General features: G+C 41.5%; 1 protein-coding gene across 2 annotated transcripts; it reads left to right on the top strand.

Moving 5' to 3' along the window:
* The first annotated feature begins 1,252 nt into the window (after positions 1-1,252).
* On the top strand, positions 1,253-23,243 carry nap1l1 (nucleosome assembly protein 1-like 1). Of its 2 annotated transcripts, XM_030719694.1 has the most exons (16): positions 1,253-1,399; positions 5,868-5,906; positions 7,221-7,309; positions 11,346-11,448; positions 13,709-13,850; positions 14,895-14,975; positions 15,616-15,744; positions 15,916-15,987; positions 16,069-16,208; positions 16,530-16,675; positions 16,787-16,806; positions 17,085-17,207; positions 17,384-17,416; positions 17,532-17,582; positions 19,475-19,511; positions 21,388-23,243. In XM_030719694.1, exons 2-15 carry the CDS (start codon positions 5,890-5,892, stop codon positions 19,478-19,480), a joined length of 1,152 nt encoding a protein of 383 aa, XP_030575554.1. In that variant the 5' UTR covers positions 1,253-1,399; positions 5,868-5,889; the 3' UTR covers positions 19,481-19,511; positions 21,388-23,243. The 2 variants fall into 2 exon arrangements, with proteins under 2 accessions (XP_030575554.1, XP_030575553.1); XM_030719693.1 differs by lacking the exon at positions 19,475-19,511 and having other exon boundaries at positions 1,254-1,399.
* The last annotated feature ends 384 nt before the right edge of the window (positions 23,244-23,627 follow it).

Here is a 23,627-nt window from a genome sequence, read left to right as displayed (position 1 = left end):
ATCAGAGACAGGAAAGAATAACACAGCGAACACATGAGGTAAGTGACTTTTTAAATGATGACAGGAAGTAACTGAAAAGAGAAGAAACAGAAACCAAAGGAAAGCACAAAAGGAAGAAGCAAGTAACACTAGAAAACTACTTAAAACCAACAAAACTGTTACAATCTGTCCATGAAAAAAAGGTTTATTTTGGTTAATTTTGACAATAAAATACAGTCTGTCTGAACAGCCCTGACCAAGCTCCCAGCTGGCCCAATAAAGCTGCTCTCCAGTAGCGAGCTGTTTCAAACTGTGGTTTACCTGGTAGCTCTCATATAAAACTATAATGTAGAAGCTTACAAGAATAGAAAATAATTCCTCTCGCTGTTTGGTCCGCTGTCTATTCCTGTGCTTCTGGCTGGCATGACTCAGGGAAATATTCACTTTTGAGTTTTGTGCCATCAAAGACACACGTGGGAAACTATGAAACGAGAGAGATCCGACCTTTGGGCTGGTGCCAGGTATTGCTCACAGGAGGGTTGAAGCCGAGCAGTGCGCCTGGTGTTAGTAACACTGAGTCCGGTGCTGCTTGATGGATGAATCACACTGAAATCCTTACAGTCTTTGCTTCTGGCTTCATTCAAGGCCACAAGGAAGAGGTTTTCTATGAGACTGTCTCTGTTTTGAGATATTTCATCACTATAGGCCAGGAGGATTTTTTTTCCTTTTAGTTTATTGATAAGTAAACAGTGACATACATATTCCCTTGAAAACCAGCTGATAATTTTCACTTATAATGTGGGATGCTGATTAAAAAAAAAGACTGCCAACAAGAAGGTTCAAAGTGGGGTTTATTGTAAGAATCAAAGTGACTGGGAATGCTGACGAAGATGATGATTTTGATGCTAATCACAGGAGGAGCAATACTCTTGCTGAAGAAACTGAGAATGAAGATTATGGAAAGATGATGAAGGTCGCAGTGTTGATCATGAGTGTAATCAATTCCTCAGGTACTGATGATGAAGGTGATGGAGCTGGTATTGATGAGCACAGCATAAGATGATCATTAGAAATGAAATGCTGAGGAACTTTACGATGCTAATTAAGAGAGTGTCGTGATAATAACGTGTATGAATAAGGTGATGAAGAGCAGCATCGAGATGATGAGGGCTGGAATGATGTTTCCTCATCCCCCTGCTTGCACCCCCCCAGCCCCCCAGGGGCAACCTCACCACCGCCCCTCCCATTACAGCGTTGCCTCGGTGATTACCGGTTTACGTGATGACGTCGGATGTATATGAGCGCAGGCGGCGGGATCTCGCTCCCTTTTACCGCCATCGGAGCGGAGTCTCTTTCTTCCTCGGGACCGCTTCACAGCGCAGCGCCGCTAACCAGACCAGCCGCCGGCTAGAGAGCGAAGGTAAGGGACAGGACTTTGAAATGGCTTCGGCGCCAACGCCCCAAACTTGTAGTTGTCCCCGAAGTTGAATTTCAGTTTGGCTGTTTGAACAAACGGCGGCAAGAAGGAGACGGCGCTGCTTTGCTAATGCTAGTCAAGTCAGACAGTGGCAGCAGCCATTGAGACTGGCTCCACCATGATGTGTGTTAACGTTACACGCGATTTGGAAAAAACAATAAAACAGCGGCTATATTTTTCTGCTTCCACTGGACTGTGTGGTCAGTCATTGCATTCATAGAAAGGACAAAACGCTGGAAAACTCCTGCACTTGTCGGCGTTTTTTCGACATTTGTTGACACGTGTCTTGTATCTTGTAATTTTGGACTTGACCTTATTTTAATTTTTCTGGAGGATGATATCCAGGGTGGTGGGGGGAACTGTTCACGAAACTAGACTTAACTGATATAGCACACGCCGTTTGGTTGAATTGGTTAGTTTGTTGCATTACATAAGGGAAACTGGTTAAAACGTGGTGATGGAGCACTGACACCACTTCCTAACTGGCCCATATTTTCTAGTTAACGGCACCGTGTCTGTCGGGGCTGTTCCTCCCACTTGCTCAGCCCAAGTAGTGCGTATCAAGCTAGCAGCGTATGAGCTAGCTTTAACTAGCAGCGCACCCACAGCTCAGGAACACAAGACTAGGCAGGCCGGCTAAAGTTAGTCTGTACTGTCCGCGGTTTGGTTCGTTTGTGTGAAGCAATGAGCGAATGTTTGGTTTAGCTTTGAACTGTAAACGTTTCAACAAGTTGGAGTGTTAAATGAAGTTGAAATGTAGCTTCAGCAGGCAGGCACCCACACGGGGCTTTTTGTTAGTCATTAATGGGTCGGCTAGACTTCAGCATGCAACACGTGGTCGCTGGGCAGGATTAGGAGAAATGGCTATCTTCACCGGTAATTGCTCTCCAAACAAGGCCTCACATGAATCATCACTTTTAGGTGTCGTACCTCTGATGTTGTGATTAATTTTCACGATGGAAAACAAGTTGAGGTATTTTTGGAACTTAAACGGCAAGGCATGCTGCTGATGGCCACATAGCTTGCCTTAGTCTTTGATAGAAAATGTTTGAGTCTGGCATTGTCCTGCTCGCAATGCAGTCTACCTGAATCAAATTTTTGTCCATACTTGTAACACTGTCATTTCATTCTACACAGTGAAAGTGTTTTCTGAGCTTTCTGCAGAACCTGTCATTAATAATTTGGTGTAATAAAGAAAGCAAGGTGGCTGGGATGCTGGATGTCATCCTACATTGGCGATTGCAGAGTAACATGGAACACATTTGCTTTTATTATTTATTCATTTGCTACTATAAATTTAAAAAATGAAAGCTTATCTTGCCATTTAAAAAGTGGCAGATTTCAACAGAGAAATGAAACATGATTAAAGCCACAAATCAGCCAACAGACAGCTGCTCCCTTAATCAGTTATCCTCCTTATGAGGGAAGCAACGATTTTGAGTGTCATATCAGCTGTGCAGTTGGATAATCTTGGTGTATGAGTTGAATGTAACCTGCCTAAGATGTACAGATAGTTAGGATGGTTACTGCTTTGTTGAAATATTTTCCTTGTTCAGTTAAAAGATCTACATTGATTTTTGGTTTTAATTCCTATTTGACAAAAGGAATGTGTAGCAGAAGTTTTAAGCTTCTGGGCCTTGGGTCTTGAAGCCCTGCAGCTGTTTAAGTGTTGCCATCTAATAAGGGACAGATTTGCCCCTGGAATGACAGGTGAGTGTAGTTAATGAGCTGATGAGTTGGAACAACAGCAAGAACGTGGCAGTCAAGGCCAGGATTAGGGACCCTTTTTTTACCATCATCTACACCCTGTTGAAATGTCATTCAGGTGTTGCTAGGTTAGTGAAGGTTTATATAATAAATGTTTGTTGTAATTCTAAGTCATGATATGCCAGTGGTATTAGTCATTACTTTTTTTAAATTTAAGCAAATTCTTTTAATTCTCAGGCACATAAAAGACTTACTACATATCCAATTATGGTTGTTGGAAGATTGGTTAATAGTGGTGGAATCTGCACTTATTTTCTAATAACTAAACATGACTTGTTAATTTCTGTCCTTTATATCTTTGAGTGTGTTCCAGTCTAGTTCCTATATTTAGTATTCTTCAATTGGGATGGGTGAACAAAGTGTAAGCTGCTCCCCCCCCCCCCCCCCCCCCCCCCCTTCTTTTCTAAATGTATAAGCCCGATTGTCTCAACATTTTAATTTATGAACATGTTAGTTGTGCATGTTGTTGCCTGGATACAAGACTGTCACATCTCAAAGCTGAAGGCCCAATTCTGACATCTCTGCATCTTAGGGCCAAAATAACACCAGAGCAATAAGTGTTGGTTCATGTTGTGTTGTGTTTTGAGTGCTGACCCTGATTTCAGGGTCAGCACTCTTAAAATTCAATGTCCATTAACCCGTTTGTTTACTCATCTGCAACCTGGTCACTGTTGTGGCAGTCCTCCATGGCATTCAGCTGCCTCTTCAGCGAGTCTCAGGTCCTTCAGTGCCACCATATTTGGAATTCAGCAGTCCTTGTTCCTGTACTGCTAAGCAAATGTTACAAGGTTGCAGGAGTAGAAAAGGGACTGCTGTAACCAGCTGAAGTTCTAGGCAGTGAAGTTGGAGTCTGTCTGTAGGGAGAGGTGGCTGAGTAACATCAAGGACCCCCACAGCAGTGACCTGGTAGTTGTGCAAGTCAACAATCAGGAGGTAGGGCATTGCTAGTTAGCAGAAACTAAACAAACAGAATAAACAGCTTGCTTGTTATGAGATCACCTACTGACCCTTATTTGACGAGCAGATTTTTCTAGTCAAGTCATCACAAGATTTTAGGTTTATGTGATAGCAGGTCCAAAGGTAGAGGTTTGACACCATACTTGCTTTCAGGTCATAATCTGTCCTATTGATACTTACCGTGGATGCAAGTCTTCCCTATCTGGCCAGCTAAAACCTACACCATGCTAGTTGGTCTCTCTCAGGGAAAGAAGGCCCTGGCTGAGTGTTTTTTTTTTTTTTTTTAATGAGCATGTGGTGTATTTAAAGAAATCCAGTGTTTAATAAAAGCGCTTTGCCTCCTGAAAACAGGAAGTTGTCTCTTCAAAGCATTTGGGGGGGGATTCAGTGTAAACTAATTATTTGGGACTGGATGTGTTGGTAGAGAGTAGGAAAGTTAAAATTGATCATTGTCTGCTTTGTACTGTGGCTATCAACTGCTAACTACTGTACTTTGCTGGGGGGGCTCTGCAAAGGACTGACAAGCAAAAATGGCACTCCTGCACATTCGAACAGTCATATTTTCAGTCTTTTGTTTTTAATCGGTGTGCGAGTGTCTAGTAAGGTTCTGCTCTGCTTTGATCTTTCATTGGATGCAGGCTGTCAGTGCAGTGCGGTGTTGACTGCAGGGTGCCTTTTTTATAAGCATTTTTTTTAATGCATTTTCTCTGGAGCGGAGGTTGGTGCGCACACAGCACTATTTTCCAGAAGTAGCATTACTTGTAAAGCTTTTTAAAAAATTGCATAAATGGTCAGGATGTGATGTTGCATTAAAAAGTTGGGCAATATAAACTATAGTTTTAGTTCTTCTGTGGTACTGCAGAAGGGAAGCTGATAATGTTTTTATTAACTGTTAGAGTCCACTATAGTTAGCAGGTTTTGGTATCTTTGGATAAATACGTGCAAAACATTGTGGGGACCTTTTTGCAGACGTTTGTCCATGTATTTTACCATAGAGTCCCTTTATGGTGGATGGAGGTGCTCACTAACAGCATTGTTTTTAAAGCATCTTCCAGTTGCTGTTTTAACAGTCATTACTTATGTCACTCAGTTTAATACCCCCTATAACTTGGTATGCTCAGAAGCTAGTTGTAAATGGTGTTTTAGCAGAAATCTGAGTGTACTACAAAAACTAGCATTGTAGTACAGTACATAAAATTCTTCACAGCTATGGCATTCACCCTTTTAACTGGTTACTAGAAATAGATATGTAAAGTCAGAGATGGGGCTTGAGGCAGATCAGCCATTGATAATATCAGTAGCATTTGGTTGTGTGGTCGTTATCTATGAACGTGCCACCATGGGAACAATAGTGATAAAATGGGCTACATCTTAATCACGTGTTACTTCATGCATGTCTTATTGGTGCTCTGTTACTAAAAGAAATGGCGCTACAACCCTGTGCATATAAAATGTCTGTCTGTCATCAAAAGAATTGGTCTGGCACTTTAAATTTCTAAACTTTTGAGCAGCTTGTGTTCAAAAGAAGTTATTAGTGACCTAACCAGGTTTGGGAACATCTAGCTTTGGTTTTAAGTTCAAATTTTGTGAACACATTAATCTTAGTTTAGTGCACCCCTCTGGCAAAAATAACATTGGTGTCTCATCCAGGATTTCTAAATTAACTGGTGCTGTTCTTTCTTTCTAGCATTGCTTGAGACTCAGCTAAGATGGCAGACATTGACAAGTAAGTACATTTTCTGCTGTTGGTAACTAGTATTGAATGTTTTCCTCTTTTCCTCCATTTTCAGCTCAGGATTATTCTTTTGACAGGTGCGGGTTGGTTTTGGACCCTTAATTTTTTTTTTTGTCTTTGGGGAGCCTGAAGTTGCCATATTTGGATAAGAGAATATGGCATTATCAGCCAAGGCTAGCAAGCCACAGCTACAGTTTTTACTTGTATAAGCTCTACAGGTGCCATGCATTAGTCTGTTATTTAGCAGTTAGCAGAACCATTTAAAAATACTTCAGAATACACAAACAGGACAACCATTGAACATTCCAATTCAGGGGTTCAAATTAGAGGTGAAACCTGACAGAAATGGGCACGGCTGCTTTGACAGTTGTCTGAACACAATCACCAATAGCCAGTCCCTAGCTTTAAGCCTTATTGGTATCTATGTGGATGTTTTTAATTCTCCAATTAAGTCTGTAGTTGCATACTCTTTGTGCAATAAAGTTGGAAACATCAACATGGGTATCTGTGGGGGTTGGCCTGCTTTTGGAGCCAGTCTCATGTGGCCACTGTAGGAACTGCAGTTTTTGGCACTTGAATGTTAGTTTTAACCCCTGGGGTTACACCCATAGAGTGCATTGCAGCAAGATCTCCTCCACACATCCAAAAGCTAGGGCTACCTATTTTTTTCACACTACATGTGTGTTAACAAGTCACCTTACAGTATTTGAGTGTTGGTCCCTAACATAGCACAGGGGTGGAGGCTGTCTCCCTCACCCCCCTAATTTCCTCCGCTCTTGGCAATTGTTATTTATCCCAGACTGCAGCCTGACGGAAGGATGAAAAGAGCTGGTGAAGCTGTTATGTTCCATGTTGAACTCTTAATAGTACTGCATCTTGAAGGAAGGCATCATGTTTCACTGCTTTGAACAGCATCATGGGTAACAGCAGGCTCCAGTTTTGATTATTGGTGAAAGATTTCAGAGCGGCACAGCATCATGAAGTTTAGAAGCAGTACAATTGCACTTCTGGGCTTATTCCTCAGTATTAGTATGCTCTTGAGCTTGTGGTGCAGTTGGCCCTTTTCAGCATTGAACACAAGTCGTTATTACTCATTGATCATTCTGGAAAACCTCCCATGCAGATTGGACTTTATGACAAAATGGTATCTATTTCAGTGGCTGGCATAGTGGCCAGCCACTGGTGGTCTTAGCCTAAAGATGCCAGGAGTGGTCTGGTCAATGTTAATGTGCGTTCATAAGTAGTCTGTTTTGTGTGTTTTGGCTAACCTTTCCTCCCATCTTTCCCCTCTGTCTCCTTGAGCAGCAAAGACCAGGCTGAGATGGACCCAGCAGATATGGAAGATGTTGAGGAGGTGGAGGAAGAGGAGACGGGAGAGGATGAAAACAGCAAAGGTAAGCCAGTGAAGTTATTGAACATCCTGAATTTGTGCAGAGAATATGTGGTTTAGATGATGAAATGTGCAAAAGCTATGGTAGAGAACAAATGTGGGATGGTTTTGGGTGTATTAAGCCGCATTTCCATATGGGACGACTCGGCACGGGTCGCCTCGTTTGCCGGTCCTTTTTCGTACCCACTCACCCGAGGTTCTGAGCGATACGAGGCGATACAAAAATGTGACGCGGAGGACAGCATGCCACTGATTGGCCAGGGAGTGTCTTCACTATGGGAGGCATGAGAGCGACTCCTTCACCAGAATCAAGCCTGCCATTTTTAAAACCCCACAGCAAGAAACTGGAGGCACAAAGCACTGTTTGAATCCCCAGACCGACAGTTTGCAGCAGTAGTTTTGCAACATGAGAGCCATCTGAAACGGTCACACAACATACATATTCTAACCCTATACTGCCTGGCGATCGCCGCTCAAGCACCGTTACTTGCCCCTACTAGCCGAACAGCTGGTTAGCACAGAGCCAGCCAGAGGGCTGATCAAAGGAACTTTGAATTACCGCAATAACGCGACCGTTTGTCCTATCGGAAAAATTCAGTTTCTGAAAGCTGAGAAACTGCACTTCACAACCAATATAGGGTATTACTGCGGTGTTATTACGGTAATTGTTGCCGTAAGTCCACGAACGGCGGCTCTTTTGAAGTACACTGAGCCGATTATGTTCTGGGATATAGGGTTATACTTAACAATGATAAGCTTCATCCATTAAAACATTGTATGGGGGACTTATGCATGATAATTATATTAAACTGGCATTAGCTGTTAGCTTGTCTCTTTCTCATTTATTGTTGTGTTGTGTTTTGAGCCGCGCACGAGTCACGTCATGAGACTACTGCCCGCGGTGCTATATCGACTCCACCCACACTGTGGTGGTCCTCAGCTGCAATGGAAACACAACACAACCGTGCCGAGTTGTGTTGACCGAGTCGACCCGTGCCGAGTCGTCCCATATGGAAATGCGGCTTTAAATTCAGGGTTTTTCCCACATAGTTTTGGTGGCGCCCTATTTTAGCCAGTGCCAAAAGGAAATCACAAGCGTCAACCCAATAGCATTTGAGAAGGAAAGCGGCAATTCACTAAATGTGTCAGCGGTTGAACAAGCAGCTCATAAACCTGAATAGAATGTAATTCTTGCAGCAGTCAGCTCTCCTCTCATCCTTAGCTGCTATATTTGACAGAAGCTGTATCAGTCAATTAGGCTGCAGTGTTTTAGATTTGACTCGGTCCTACATGAAACTCTTATAGTCCAGTTGCTCTGGCTGGTTTTAAAAGCTTTCTAAAATGCATTTATCCATCCAAAGCTGTGCTGGACCGTCCCAGTGGTTTTAAGTTATACATTACAGGGTGCTCACGGACACTCGTATATGATACATGCCTTTCACATTCACTGTAAAACTCCATGATATGGACAATTGAAAAATTGAAGATACTGATACTTTAAGATACTTGACGATACTTCAGTCCTGTACAGTATGAAAAAATAGTTTTTTGAACATTCAAGCATTTTAACATATTCTAATATCCCCTTCAGAATAAAATGAGCCTGGAAAGAGTCAGTTCACCTGATGATAAAAAGCCGCCTCGGTGAGGAAAATGAGATGTTGTGGTTGATGACCCCCCCCCCCCCCCTTTTTTTTTTTTTTGTTTTTTGTTTTTTTTTAATGGTGGTTTAGCTGTTGATTTTGAACTCCATAACTCATGTATAATACTAATAGCAATGTTAATCTTTGCCAAAGATTCAGCAAAGCTCACTGTGTAGCCTTTCTACCAAGTAATGGAGTTCTGACTGAGGTCTCATAGCCTTTAATGTGCCTCAGCCTGGTTTTTAAACCAAGAGTTATTTGCATGACATGATTCTGAATTGTAGTTGAGAGCTGGGAGGCACTAATCCATTTTATTTTGGGATCTCAATGCTGTTTATGCATCCTTTGATCCTCAATAAATGATTCTGACGGCTCCTCATATATTGGCCTACTCCTGGCTCACTGTGGCTAGATATAGATAGCTGTTTGGACCTATCTTTTTATAGCATTTTTGAGCAATCTTTTAAAAGCTAGACATGAAAGAGGACTGATCCTGGCTGCCTATGACTGATCTGTCACGGTGACCGCACTTCAAGAAAATCTGTACACGAGGACTAGAAGCCCAGGGGAGATTATAAATGCGTGAGTAATACATGGTTGCAGTCTGCTGATGTTAACATGCAGTGCAAACCCTCATTTAGAAACCTATTGAGATTTCACACATGGAGACTGCTGTAAAACACCTGTAACTCAGGACTCACAAGCACTGAAGACTTGGGAAACTCAGCTGATGTTTGAGCAAATGGTGAATCCATTAAATTACATAAAGCACCCTCACATCCTGCAGATACTAGTCTACCTTATTTTAAAAACAAAGCAAGGTTGCAATAATGCTGTCGTTACACTTGCACCAGTGAATGGGTGGAAGGTGCTGAGCCAGAGGTGTAGTACTGCCCCAGCTTACTGGAACAACTCTGGTTGAATTTTAATCATCACAAAGGTGTATTTAATGCACAACAGCCAACAAAAACGTTTTGTTACCAAATCTACCACACTGGGGAATTGGTGTGTGTGTGTGTATGGGGGGATCTCAATTTCCTACAGGAAATTAAGAGATCCAGGGCAACGAAGAGCATGTAGTAGATAAAGTTGGTCAGACTGGCAGAAATGGATATGAGGTTGGAGAGGCGTTATATTTTCATGGTATTTTAATTGTGTGGTCAATGATAGTAGCTAAATGTGTCAACTTGCCCCTGTGTTTACATAACTTTAGAAATGAGCTACAGCTGAACCCTGCAGACCCTGCACTGCTGCTGGTGTCCAACTTCTAATCTAGGTGATGGCACTACTAGTTAACTTAATTTTGATAGCTTTGCAAATAGAAGTACTGTAGAAAATGGGACAGGACACTGAAATTCTTCCCTCATGTTCATCACTGTGGTCAATGATGGAATAAGTTGTCATGCTTATGTCGGCTTGTATAGAACAGCATGCTTGAAGTGATTAAACCACCTAAAAATCTGTAAGTGTCTGAACACAGGTTGTAGACATGTAGTTGTTTACACATTTCCTTGGCAAGCGAAAGGTCGCTGAATTCTAGCCGGACACAAATCCTTTCAGGGTTGTGTCAGGAAGGGCATCCGGTGTTAAACTCTGCCAAATTAAAACATGCGTAGCTGCCTGCTGTGGTGACCCCTTGTGACAAGGGAGCAGCCAAAAGGAGCATGTGTTGTAGACATTAGTTTTATCATTTAACAGCTAGTCTTTTGCCTACCACAGAAGAATTCTGATCAAAGCATCTGGTTCAGAAGCTGTTGTCTAAATTCTGACAAGCGTATGTATTTATTTGACTCAGTGCAGCATCCCAGACAGCTCACCGATTTTTGGCTTGTAACACATTACAAGCAAAATGTCCAGGATGTGCCAGCAGAGAGAAGTGACTCCCAGTCTTTTTAATCTTCTCACCTGCCCAGCAGCAATCTGACTGAGCTTTGATAGGTGTGAGCAATGTGTTGGACACTTAGGTTGTACCATCTGTCACCTGTCTGGCTGCACAAAGGAAGAGCACTCTGACTGCTAACCATTTATGTATAGGCAGCATTCACATAAATAACTAGACATAAACTGCTGCTTACAGACTTACTCAAAGCATACAACAAGCAAAGATGCATGTTAAAGTTTGAGACCTGTTTGGTGATGGAGCAGTGATGGACTGCTTTTGCGCTCCATGGGATTGCGTACTCCAGGTCAGCTTGGTGCAGCTATCCCACACGAAAACATAAAATTATCATTTAGCTCCTGATTTCAGTTTCAAACATGAATTAATATATTTGAAGAAAGTTTGAAATGCATCCATCTGACTCAGGGTCCAAGAGATCAAGAATACTTAAGAGGTCCTCAGATTTGTCTTTTTTTTTTTATTTATTTTTTTTTTTGTGTGTGTGTTTGTGTCCTCAGCTCGCCAGCTGACGGTGCAGATGATGCAGAATCCACAGATCCTGGCTGCACTGCAAGAGAGGCTGGATGGTTTGAATGGCTCACCATCAGGGTACATGGAGAGGTGAGGAATGACTTATTGGTCTCGTCACTGAGCAGTTCTTTGACTTGAGACTGAAGTACATTGACTAATTCTGTAAATGTTCAATAAAAGCCTAGTAAAGACTTTATGTTGATCAAAACTGTATTTTGATTTAAAAACTTTTGTATCATGTTTGTATATTGTAGTTTTTTTTTATGTAAAAGTGAATGGTTTTGGTCTAAACTTTTTTTTTTTTTTTTTTTTTTTTTAAATAAGTCTGGCTGACGCTGTGGGGTATCAGTCATAGATTGTAATCACTTCCTTGCAAATAGGTTGTAGGTGGATGTTTTTGTGAATACTGAGTATCTGAAGTGATGGTACCTTGTTGAGTAGTAATGCAAATCAGTTTTAAGTTTAGGTCAGCCACACTCAACATTACAGTCAAAACAAGTTATTGGAGAGGTGATCAGGATCAACCAATGTGATGGCCCGAGAAATGCTAAGATTACCATCTGGTTTCATTGTGGAGCGGGTGAGCTGCTTACATTAAATTGTTGAGGTTCATCCCATGGCGAGGTCAGTTATTAGCAACCTCAATTGCAGTGAAGGAGGTACACCTGTTGATGTATCTTAAAACACGTTTATATGTACCTCAGCCTACCCAATCAAAACCAAACATGGTAATGGGTAACCCATTTTAATGGATTTCAGACAACTTCCAGGCTGTAGGCAGTAAAACAATAAATAGAAGTTCCAGTAAGTCAATGTTGTCTTTTGTCTTTTTTTTTTTTTGAAATGCAAAATCCAAAATCTAACACTGTTTCCCACAGTTTAGTGTTTGTGAGCACCTTCTAAACTGCATACCAAAATGAATACATACAATGATCAGAAAAGGGACAGTGGGCTACTGCGGGCAAAATGATGCTGTGTAAAATGCTTTCAGGTACAATTTGCCGGCACCAGCTTTAAGTGATGAGAGCCGCTTGAGTGGACTAATACCAGAACAATGAGATATTTTGTGTAATCACTGGAGTTAAGTTGGATCAATTTGTTGCCAGATTACAGAAATATGTAGTCACAGCCGATGTGATTCATAGTAGAAATGAGGAAAGTACAAGTGGAGGGGATGTTTTTTTTTTTTTTTTTTTTTAATTATATGAAGCATTGAGTGATGCTTGCTAAAAAGGCCAACAGTTCAGTCAGTGACGGGGGCTTCTTAGATGCTGTGTTGCAAGTGTAGTCGTGTGTCTTGGCTGCAGGGCTGAACCACCCACTGTTCCCCTCCTCAGCTAAACCATCAGCAAGCAGCTCTTTGATCAACATGTCAAGTGTTTGGCAGTCACCAACAAACTCGCCAGTTACATCCCAGCACTTGGGACCCAAACACGCATTCCCCTGCCAGGATAGTGCAGGCATCTTTAATTTACCATACTGCAGAGAAACTTGACTCGGTGCAGTCTCGCTGCAGCTCTGAGCCTGGTTGACTGTACTGCAAGATCGTTGAATGGATTCTAAAGATGCAATTAGGACGTCCATGTTACAGGGTGGTCAAACGAGTGCTGTGTAGATAAGACAGCAGAGATGTACACTTTAAAATGCAGAAACCTATAGGCTCGGACCTGAAAGAATAGGAAGAAATAACAGATCGGCATTACAGGATGAAGACTTTACACCACCATCAGGGATGAATGCACTGAAAGTTAGCTAGATGAAATGGGTAGCATCTTGATAGATTCCTACAAAATGGGTTTAGGTATGGGTATGATGGAAGCGTTTTGTGTTTACATTAGTTTACCGTTTGTCAAATGTGAAGTCCCAGTTGTTAAAAACAGCCGTGACCTTGTAAGACATGTTAAATTATGTAACTATGAGGAACCCCTTCTATCATCCACACAGGACCCAGACCATAAATTCCCCAAGCATCCACAAGGAAATTGGTGTACAAATAAGACATGATTTCCTCACTGGGCTGTTAAATGAAGCAAATCTCTATAAAAGCAGTTCTTGGCATAGTCTGACTTTGTTTAAAATGTGTACTTGGAGGGCCATCCTGACTTACTCTGGCTCCTCAGGGGAGAGTGCTGCTGTGCACTTTGCTGCCATTCTCTAAAGCTGTCAGCAGATTAACTTCTGAAGTGGGGTCCTCTGGTGCCGTTTGCCTCCTCCTGTGGTTTTAAAATTGGGAACCAATTTCCACATTATGCAAGGAGGGAACAATCCTAGAAAATGATAATCCAGTTGATATGCGTACTTTTCAATGATCAGGATTTTCCTCACGTCTTCTGTTAATGTCCTCCCTCAGTTTACCAAAGGTTGTAAAGAGACGTGTAAATGCGCTCAAGAACCTGCAAGTTAAATGTGCCCACATTGAAGCAAAGTTCTACGAGGAAGTACATGAACTGGAGAGAAAATATGCTGCCCTCTACCAGCCCCTCTTCGACAAAGTATGTTTCTTATTTTAATTTTCCGTTTGTTAAATGTTATGTTTTTTGTATTTTATAACAAGTAATATTGTGTGTTACGCAAGCATTAACTAGAGTTTGATATATTAAATGTCTGTCTGCATTACGTAGGAAAATCCATCCTGAAGATCAAAATGTGATCTTTACTTTGCTGCATTTCTTTCACAAAGTAAAACTTAGTTTTTTGTGCTTCAGCATGACACAGTGACTCTAAATTGTGCAGAAGTCACAATTTGTGTGCTACTTCCCTTTACTGAAGGACACTGAGCAGAGCCAAAGCATCTCTAGTTTTGCAAGTAACTGGACATAAGTAGGTGTAAACATGCATGGATACTTGTGCCTGATGCTTTCTCCTTGAGCATCATTTACCCTGAGTGCGCACACCCTGTTTGTTCTTTGTGAAGTGACCTCAGGATTTAGAAGCAGCCCAGAGTTTAGAGCTTGGATATAAACTATTGCTCTGATCTTCTTTAAAGCACTTCCTTGTGTGTTTAAATGTACATATAGTAACCATGACTTTTTAAAAAAAATATTCTTTACTGTAAGAGCAGAAAAAATTGAATTTACTGAAACCAAAGAGCCCATTTGTGATGAAAGACAAAGAAAAGCAGCAGTTCTTGGATAAGCTGCAGACATCTGATAATCTGGGACAGAAATTTGTCTGGAAAATTACAAATGATTTATTTTCAGAACCATAAAAATTGTCGCACTCAGTCAAGTAAATGCTTCAAGCTGACTTGTGTTGAAAGATTTGCCTTTGCATTGCATCAGATAAGGCGATGAAATAAGAGGTTCTAAAAGTGAATCGTCACCTCATTTCTCATGTCACTAATGCTGTGTTAAAGGCATGTTTTTATGGAAATGGTCAGTTTCCTGTGAGTAGCTGGTGATATCAGTTTTTCTCATGACTCTCATGAACCTTTTCAATGTAGGATTTCTTTTTTTTGTAAGAATGGTATAACTTGCTGTGTAAAGTGAATTCATGTGTGACCCTGTGTTACAAACATTACTCTTCTTTCCTCGCAGAGAAGCGACATAGTGAAAGCAGCTTATGAGCCCACAGATGAAGAATGTGAATGGAAGGCAGATGAAGAAGAGGAGCTGACTGTAAGTAAGCAGGGACAGGTGATATGTACACCTGCATGCTTTCTGTATTTTTAGCTCTCCTCTCGACTACAGCCATCAGAGCTTATCCGATACAGAGCTGTCCATCAGCTCTTTGCTAAATTCACTACTCGGTCATTTTAGATTTCAAATTTTCTGAAACTTGGCTCAAATGCTCTTTGGGTAAGGCTCTACAAAATGGAGGAGATGGATTTTTGGCTTTTTTTTTTTTTTTTTTTAAATACATTTTCAAACAAATATTCATTGGGCATGGACCAACAAAACATTGCAAAGTTTGTTTCTTTCAGGGACCGTTTACAAAAACAAAAAAGGAAAAGATGCTTTGTATCAGATTTAGGTGTCAGCTAACTTCATCTGCAGTCCCTGGGCAAAAGGAATGAAACTGATTAGATCAATCAACAGATCAAATGGACATACTCGTATTACCCACACATACCCACATTTCACAAACTTTTAGAATTTGCCTGCAATTGGTAAAGTATCACCTGATGACTGACCTACAGCTAAATTACTTTTGTTCCAAATATCACATGTTGTATGTAGTGTTTGCTGATATGTGGGGGGGTGGGGGTAAAGCTGCCTGAGGCTTCTTTTGAAGAAGAGCTTGCTCTCTCTCAATCAGGATGAGATGAAGGAGAAGGCCAAGTTGGAGGAAGAAAAGAAGGATGAGGAGAAAGAGGACCCCAAAGGCATTCCTGAGTTCTGGTTAACGGTTTTCAAAAATGTGGACCTCCTCAGTGATATGCTGCAGGTAAGTTCATCCACACAGAAAATGGGTCACAGACAGCAGTTGCTTCACTAATTCAAAATCAGAGTTTGCTTCCACCTCCTGGCCAATCTTTGCATAGGCCAGTGTGATTTTTAACTGCATGCTCTTTTATGCGTGAAGTTCTAAACACCATAATTCTTTCCTCCCCCTCAGGAACATGATGAACCCATCCTTAAGCATTTACAAGACATTAAAGTTAAATTCTCAGATCCAGGACAGCCAATGGTAAGTGCCTCAAAACCATTTTAAATGACCCATTTGTAAACTCAAAAGTGCATTTGCTCATCAACCTCTTGTTTTCACCAGAGCTTCACATTAGAATTCCACTTCGAGCCCAATGACTTCTTTACAAACACAGTGTTGACAAAAACCTACAAGATGAGGTCAGAGCCTGACGAGAATGACCCCTTCTCCTTCGATGGACCAGAGATTATGAGCTGCACAGGGTGAGGGTTTGTTTTTTGTTTTTTGTCCCACCCCCCCACCCACCTAGAACGACAAAACTTTTGAACATAATGAAGTGTTGCTCCCAGAAAGCTTCATATGCTTTTACCTGTTGCGTCCACTCCCCCACCATGACCAGCATGAGCTATAAGACAGTTTCCCTCCTGTATTCCCATTATTCTCTTCCTCTTTGCTCTGTGAATCATCACAAAGCCACTCATTGGCAAAGTCTCCTAAAATAAGTCCAAGATGTCATGTGGACTTGACATTTCAAATTCTGCTTGTTGACCCTGCTTTCTGATGCTGTTCATGTTTCACAACAGCTGCACGATCGACTGGACAAAGGGCAAGAACGTCACATTGAAAACAATCAAAAAGAAACAAAAGCACAAGGGCCGTGGAACGGTCAGGACGGTCACCAAAACGGTCCCCAACGACTCCTTCTTCAACTTCTTCACCCCACCAGAGGGTAAGAATAACAGGGCAGAAATGTTCAGCATTTTTAGACACGGAGTTTGTTTGAGTTTTATATTTATATAAATATATATTTGTAACTTTGATCTGTTGTCTTTGCTTACAGTTCCAGAAAATGGCGAGTTGGTAAGTTGATGCTCGTTTACATGTTGTCCAGTAGGTTGATCTGTCTGTGGTGTTTGTGTGTTAAGCTTGAGTTAATATCACACATTCCTACAAATCTCTAATGGGGGAACAAACTGTTTCTGACAATTGGTGCTCAGTAACAGTTTAGATGGCATTTGTCCCCAACCGGTACTGAATACCAGTTCTATTTGTGTAGAATGGCTCATTCAGGGTCGGCTCCAGTTGCTTTCTCGCTGTGTGCAGTGCAGGAAATGCATGAATAAACAATCTGTTTTCAGGATGAGGATTCAGAAGCCATTCTGGCTGCTGACTTTGAAATCGGCCACTTCATCCGTGAACGTATCGTACCTCGAGCCGTGCTCTACTTCACAGGAGAGGCCATAGAGGATGATGACGACGATGTGAGTATCGGAATTTGATATCCTCTTGGGTGGGATTATGGAGTGATCCAGTAATAAGTTGGGAGACCTTCAGTCTGTAACTGTTTAATCCACCTTAAAATACTTAATTAAGGAGGGGGGATACTGGATTCAGGATGAGCCTGATGCAGTATTTTTCTATTTGTTGTCTTTTGCAGTATGATGAAGAAGGAGAGGAGGCAGATGATGAGGTAAAACTGATTTTATATAGAAGAAAACTCAGACTCACCAGTGAACCTTACATGTTTGAAGTTGTAGACTTGAAGGAACTCAGTAGACTGAAGTGGCCTTGTGCTGTTTGTTCAGGAAGGTGAAGAGGAGGCTGATGAGGAGAACGACCCTGACTATGATCCCAAGGTGAGAACACATACCCCTCCTAAAGATCTCTGTTGCTGTGAGAAAGACCTTACTCAGCAGTTCTCAACTTTGTTGGCTCAGGATTTTCTTACCGGAGGCAATAGATAGCTTCATGAGCCGTCCACAGCTGATGAGTCACTTTCAGTCTCGCTACATTCAGAATCTTTGCGGGACACTTTTGTGTATCCCCTGAGGATCCTGAGCTGCAGGTGGAGAACTGCTGATTTCAACATACAGAACACATACTGTCAAATGCATCTCATTTTACACCAGCTTTTAATTTGCTTCAGCTTCTATTTTGTTGTGCCCTTGATTTGGCCCTCCAGTTCAAGATAGAAAATGCATCCAGCTGAGTTTTTTTCCCCTCTCCTCAGTGCTCCATTTTTAGTCTTTGACAAGTTGATGAAATCTGAATGCTGCATGCTGTTAAACCTAAACCTGACTAAAGTAACACAGTTATGGTGTGGCTTTAAACAAAAGGACAAAATTGTGTGCACCAAAATCCTCAAAGTACACAAAATTTGTGTTGGAAATATTAAATGAAACTGTCATGAAATGCCTCCTGGAACACTAAACACTAAATTAACTTCAATTTCAGTGATCATCAGGGCATAAATTTTTAACATACAGAATTACCAGGCTAATTGAAAGTGCTTAAAAAATTTGCTGACTTTAACTCAAAACAAGGTTTTAAGTTTTCCCAGGAGATTAAACTTCTGCCACAGTCTCTGCTCTTGCAGTCATGTCTTCATCAGGCAACAATATTACCAGACACATTTCAGCTGATGGCTACACCTGATGATGCAGTATGTGGTTGGCTTTCTGCCCTTTGGGTAGCCACGCCCTACATTTCAGCTTCTTTAGCCCATTTTATGGGACCAGAATTTACAAAATGAGTTGTGTTAAAATGAGGCCATCAGCTGATCAAAACCTTTATTAAAGTCATAGGTCAGTGGGCCTCTTTTGCCATTGACACAATCAGACTTCTCTTTAGAAAGAAAACAGGTTTATGTCACTTTTGGTTTTGGTCTTCAAACCCAGACACTGCATCCCTCAAATTCCAAATATAAAGTAACTGAACACACAAACTGTGTTGCTTATGTTAACACTCCAAATCATCAGTTCAGTATCTGTACTACATTATAACATGACTACTCACCACTGAGCTGAACCATACCAGACTGAGAGCCAGGGCTTCTTCAGTGCCACTAAACATTCACTGCATTAGAAACTTGAAATGTACTGCATTTATCTTTGCATTTATCAGTTTAATATCACTTAGATCTGCCATAACAGTCACCATTTATTAATGGGCAGTAAATTCTTTATCATTGCATCTTTAGCCGTTTGAATGGAAGTGGGCCTGCACACCAAATGAAGTGCAAATCTGAGATTTAGTATAATCCCACTGAGACAAATAACAGGTTGTCTCCTGCAGGGCTGTGTTTGCTCACTGGGATTTTCTGCATCACTGCCTTCTTGATGAAGGTAATGCAGTTGGAAAAAAACAAACGGCACACTGAACAAAAAGACTGCAAACACCAGTAAGACAATGAAAATCTTTAGATAATCAGCAGATTCAGTGTCCGTTTGTAGGTGGTCATGTTTGTGTAGGTAGGATTTTTGAGGGTACCTGCATGACCTTAAGTGTTGATTGTTCGGCCTGAGTCTAGTGACTTTTTTTTTATACCAAACTGGAGCAGCTTTTAAGTTTGACACCACAGCATGTAAACTAGCATGACCTCTGCTGCTTCTTTGCTGAACTAAAACATCTTTGACATTCTGTATTCTGCTAGTTTTGCTTTATTTTTTTTCTCTATTCATTAATGTGTCTTCATCACCTGTCACTTTGGCACATTTTGTCAGCTACTCTTTAAATTTTTCCTCACTAGGTTTAAGTGGTGACTGTAGAAAAATAACCCTATCCTGGTAGGTACAGCTCATGAATTGTCAGCTTTTCCAGCATCACATCCCTACCACCCTTCGACCCTGCACCCTTTCATTTTGGGTTATGGCTTTCTATCCCTTTTCTCTCCATCCCATTAGACCCCCCCCCCCCCCCCCCCCCCCCCCTCGCTGCTGTGTTAACACGATCTTGAATTACTAACTCACTGTCTAAATTTTTTTTTTAATTATGCTTAACCCATAAGAGCTCTGCATTTGCACCTGTATCATTTCTGTATGTTGAAGCGAGTTCAGCCCTTTTTGTTTTGTCCCCACTGTGTTGAATTCGTCCCATGCACAAACACAGGCTAGTTTGTTAGGGTGATGATTTGTTTACCAAAAATGATGTCCTTTTGTTTGTGTGTATGAATTCCCATTTAAATGTCATTGATCTGTTTCTTCATAAATGTACCTGCCTTTGTTTCTTGTACATGCCCTCTGTTCTGTTCAGTTCATCCTCAAATACAGAGCTGCTGTAATGTGGTTAACGGCCTGAAATGCTCTCATTAAAAATGCCAAAAAGTGTTTATTTTGGAGGCCTCATTACTATTCATTAGAGACTTGATTTCTGGCAGCAGATAGAAATAGAAAAATAGGCTCAATGGTTCTTGTTTCCAGCAGCAGAGGTATTACTTCATAAACGTGTTACAAAAAGAGAATTAATTTTTTTAAATATGAACTTTGAAACACTCATTACAAGCCACACGTGTTGAACAATGGCAGAAATGACCTCTTTGTAATAATCGGTGTGGCATTAGGCCATGAAGTGCAGCCTTGAACAGCTGCAGTGTGCCATCATCACCTCCGCAAGTGTCTAATGTCGGCTCCAAGGACGTCCTACCCCGAGTATGATCGGGGCTTAATTATCCTCTCAGCGCACTTTTAAAGCTTAATTTGCCGGAGTGTTTGGTTTGTGTTTTGGCACCTAATTGATTTGAGCTGAATTGCCCAAGGTTATGTTTAAAGTGACATTTTATTATTCTGAAACAGCCGATTCAAAATAAGCTCTTATTGCAGATGCCTGCATATATCAGGGGTCTCTCCCAAGTGTGCCATTTAAACAGTCCCGTTACTGTTTTTCTGGATTAAAAGAAATACCGCAAACATTGTTAATTTAATTAACCGGTGGAGATTATGTAGCAAAATTTTCAAAGTTACTAAATCTTAGGCAGTTGGCTGGTTTGAAGTATCTGTATTGATGTTTCAGTGTATCAGCCTCTAATCGAGTTACATTACAGAAAGCTTTTTAAGCCAACAGAAAGTGCACCCTCATTACTTTGTCTTCCAGAGGGCTCATTATGGGATTATCTCACAGTGACGTAGGTCTCAAAACTTGAGTATGTCTACGTTTGACAATTAGTGCGCTGAATTTTTACCCACCATAAGATAAACTGGCCACATGCTGGCACAAAACAGACGTGTATATAAAAGCACTTTAAGATCACATCTCAAGTTGTGTGATCATGTTTTGAAGTTAAAATGGTCTGTTTTAAGATGAATTTTAGGCAAAGCCAGGCTAGTGCTAAGCTAACCTGCTGCTGCAACTTCCCCAGGGGAGTGGAATCGATCTGACTCTGCCTAAAAGTCATGCCACTCGAACTTTAATATGGACACACAAACGCCCTACAGAACCCACTGACCTGTAGTGTATTTGTTTAATACTCTAGTATTTTCACACTCTGTGTTTAATCTCAATGTCAGTCATCGCATCCTAATCTGTCATTTCTGTTTTAAAATTAGTTGAAGCTATTTTGAGTTTGTAGCTGCTTGAGTGATGGAGTGGCTTGGCTGTGTGTGTCATTTTTAATGAGTCTGTATAGAGCAGTCTTCATCTTAATACCTGCCCTCTTATTTCTTACAGAAGGATGCAGCCCCTCCAGCTGAGTGCAAGCAGCAATGAAGCCTGACCCGGCTGCCTCAAGGATCAACTGCACTGTAATGGCTTCTCAAAAGAAGAAATATATATAAACAAAAAATAAAAAAAATAGTTACTTACCGCCTTATAATGTTTTGTATTTTTCTTGGTAGAGAATTTGGAGAAAAAAAGGTTTCAAGATTTTTGTTACAAAAACTCATGGTAATATACTGGGAGCGGTGTGGCTCGATTATACATAGTATTTTACTAGACCTGTTTTCCCCCCCCTCTTCCTTCTCTGTACAATAGATAGACTACAGGAAGATGACCTCCCTCATAAAGCATGAACTTGTTTCTTCACTGCTAAACTAGTTTGGGTTCTTGTGAAGTCTTTTGTTGTATTTGCTCTTAGACAACAGCTGTGGTTTAAACTGCATATAGCCCTCCCTCCTACCAAAATTCCAGGTTGGTCAGTTCTGGTTGTCCCAGGTGATAGTTTTGCTTTATATTTTTAAAAACTCTTAGTGGGGACTAAAGCACTTAAAAGAAAAAGGAGAAAAAAAAAAAAAAGCACTGTAGCATTTCCACAGACAGGACAGATGTGACCTGCACCTGGGTGTCCATTCCAGTTTAATCTTCAGTATGGGATCCACAGTTTAATTTTTTTGCTGCTGCTTCTTTGGGAATTCCTGTGCCACCTGTGCTCAACTGCTTTCCACTCAAACATTCCAGTAAACAGACTGGCTGGCCCCATCAGTGAACCTCTCTGAGAGAGGCTGCCATTCTTCCACTGGACAGACTGTTAAAAATTGAAGTTTGTGGCGACGCCGTTGCTCCTATGGCTGTGCGCAGCCTGGTCAACTCTCTCCAACATTCCAGAGATTTCTTTAAATAATGAAGGGGGTGAGACAGTTTAACAGTATGGCCTAGTTTGGGGACACGTGGCCCCAATAACCTCATGCTTCAGGCTCCTCGTAGGCTCGCAGTGGTGTGGCTGTCGTCTTTTCTATAGCACTTTGTTATTAGTGTGCAGTGTGCCGGTGGTGTCCTGTCATTGGTTAGCTGTCCAGACATTCAGTGTGAGCAACACTGCCCCCCCTCCCCTTCCCCAATCTGAAAGGGAGGGGAGGGGGATGCTGCGGTAACCCCTGCTCTGTAGAGTTCAAGTTGTGCTATCTGGTTTTAAGTGCATTACCTTTCTTGGTGGGGGAGGCACAGTTGTCCCATTCAGAGAGGCTTTATAGGAACAGTGTTGGGCAGATGTAGCACAGTGGATGATGAGGATAAGTGTCAATCAGGTTCGCTTGGCCCCCCCCTGCCTTTAGTTTGACATTTACTGCTCATGTCGCCAATTCATGCATCACTTGGACCTGAGCCCAATCCCTGAGATCATGGTCCATTTTTTTAAATCACTGTGAATGGGGGAAGTGTGATAAGGACATTATGTTGGCTCATGACCCACCACCCTCCCCACCCAGCCCCTGCTTCCTTTCTTTACCCAGAAGGCCACAGAAAAGCTTGTCAGAGCAATACTTAAAGCAAGGAGAGGTACCACAATGGAACCATAGCCTGGCTTCCTCCCAGTCATCGCTTCACTCCCCCGCCCGCCTGCCCACCCGCCCTGTGGCTGTGAAAACAGCCAAGTGTTGGTTGTGTTGGGGCAGCATCATCTCCACTGTGGAGATCCAGGGTACTTCTCATTCTGCAGGCAGTATTTGGGTCATGTTCATCGGAAATGGATATGACAGGGTTTCTGTGGGGGTCCTCCTGAGCAGCTGTTGTCAAGGCAAAATGCTATGCTACAAAATACTAATGTACTCAGTAACTGTATGTGTATGTTCATGAATAAATTGGTTAAACAAGTCTGTGATGGCTGACTTTGTTCCTCCTTTCCCCCATCAAGTCTGTCTGTGCAGTATTTGTCCTGTTTGGCTGTCATTCCTATCAACACAGTGCGTTACTTGCCATTATATGGAAGCTTTTAAGCTTATTGATCAGTGCCGAACCATAGCAAAGATGTTAGACCTGCAGTAAAGTAAAACATACTTTCTCTTACTGTATGTAAATTAACTGTGGTTTAAAAGGAGACTTGAAATATAGAAATGAAATACTCTGTTCTAAGTACACTGGAATATATGGCATCTTTAAGAAAGAAGAAAAATGTTAATGTGACAAACACTCGGCCCTCTGACACTCACTATAAAGTGAGTGTTCCAGCAGATGGCGCTGTTGTGCAACATTTGAAA

Source organism: Archocentrus centrarchus, chromosome 23 (assembly GCF_007364275.1).
Source record: "Archocentrus centrarchus isolate MPI-CPG fArcCen1 chromosome 23, fArcCen1, whole genome shotgun sequence".
Classification (NCBI taxonomy): domain Eukaryota; kingdom Metazoa; phylum Chordata; class Actinopteri; order Cichliformes; family Cichlidae; genus Archocentrus; species Archocentrus centrarchus.
This window is presented reverse-complemented; position numbering and strand designations above follow the sequence as displayed.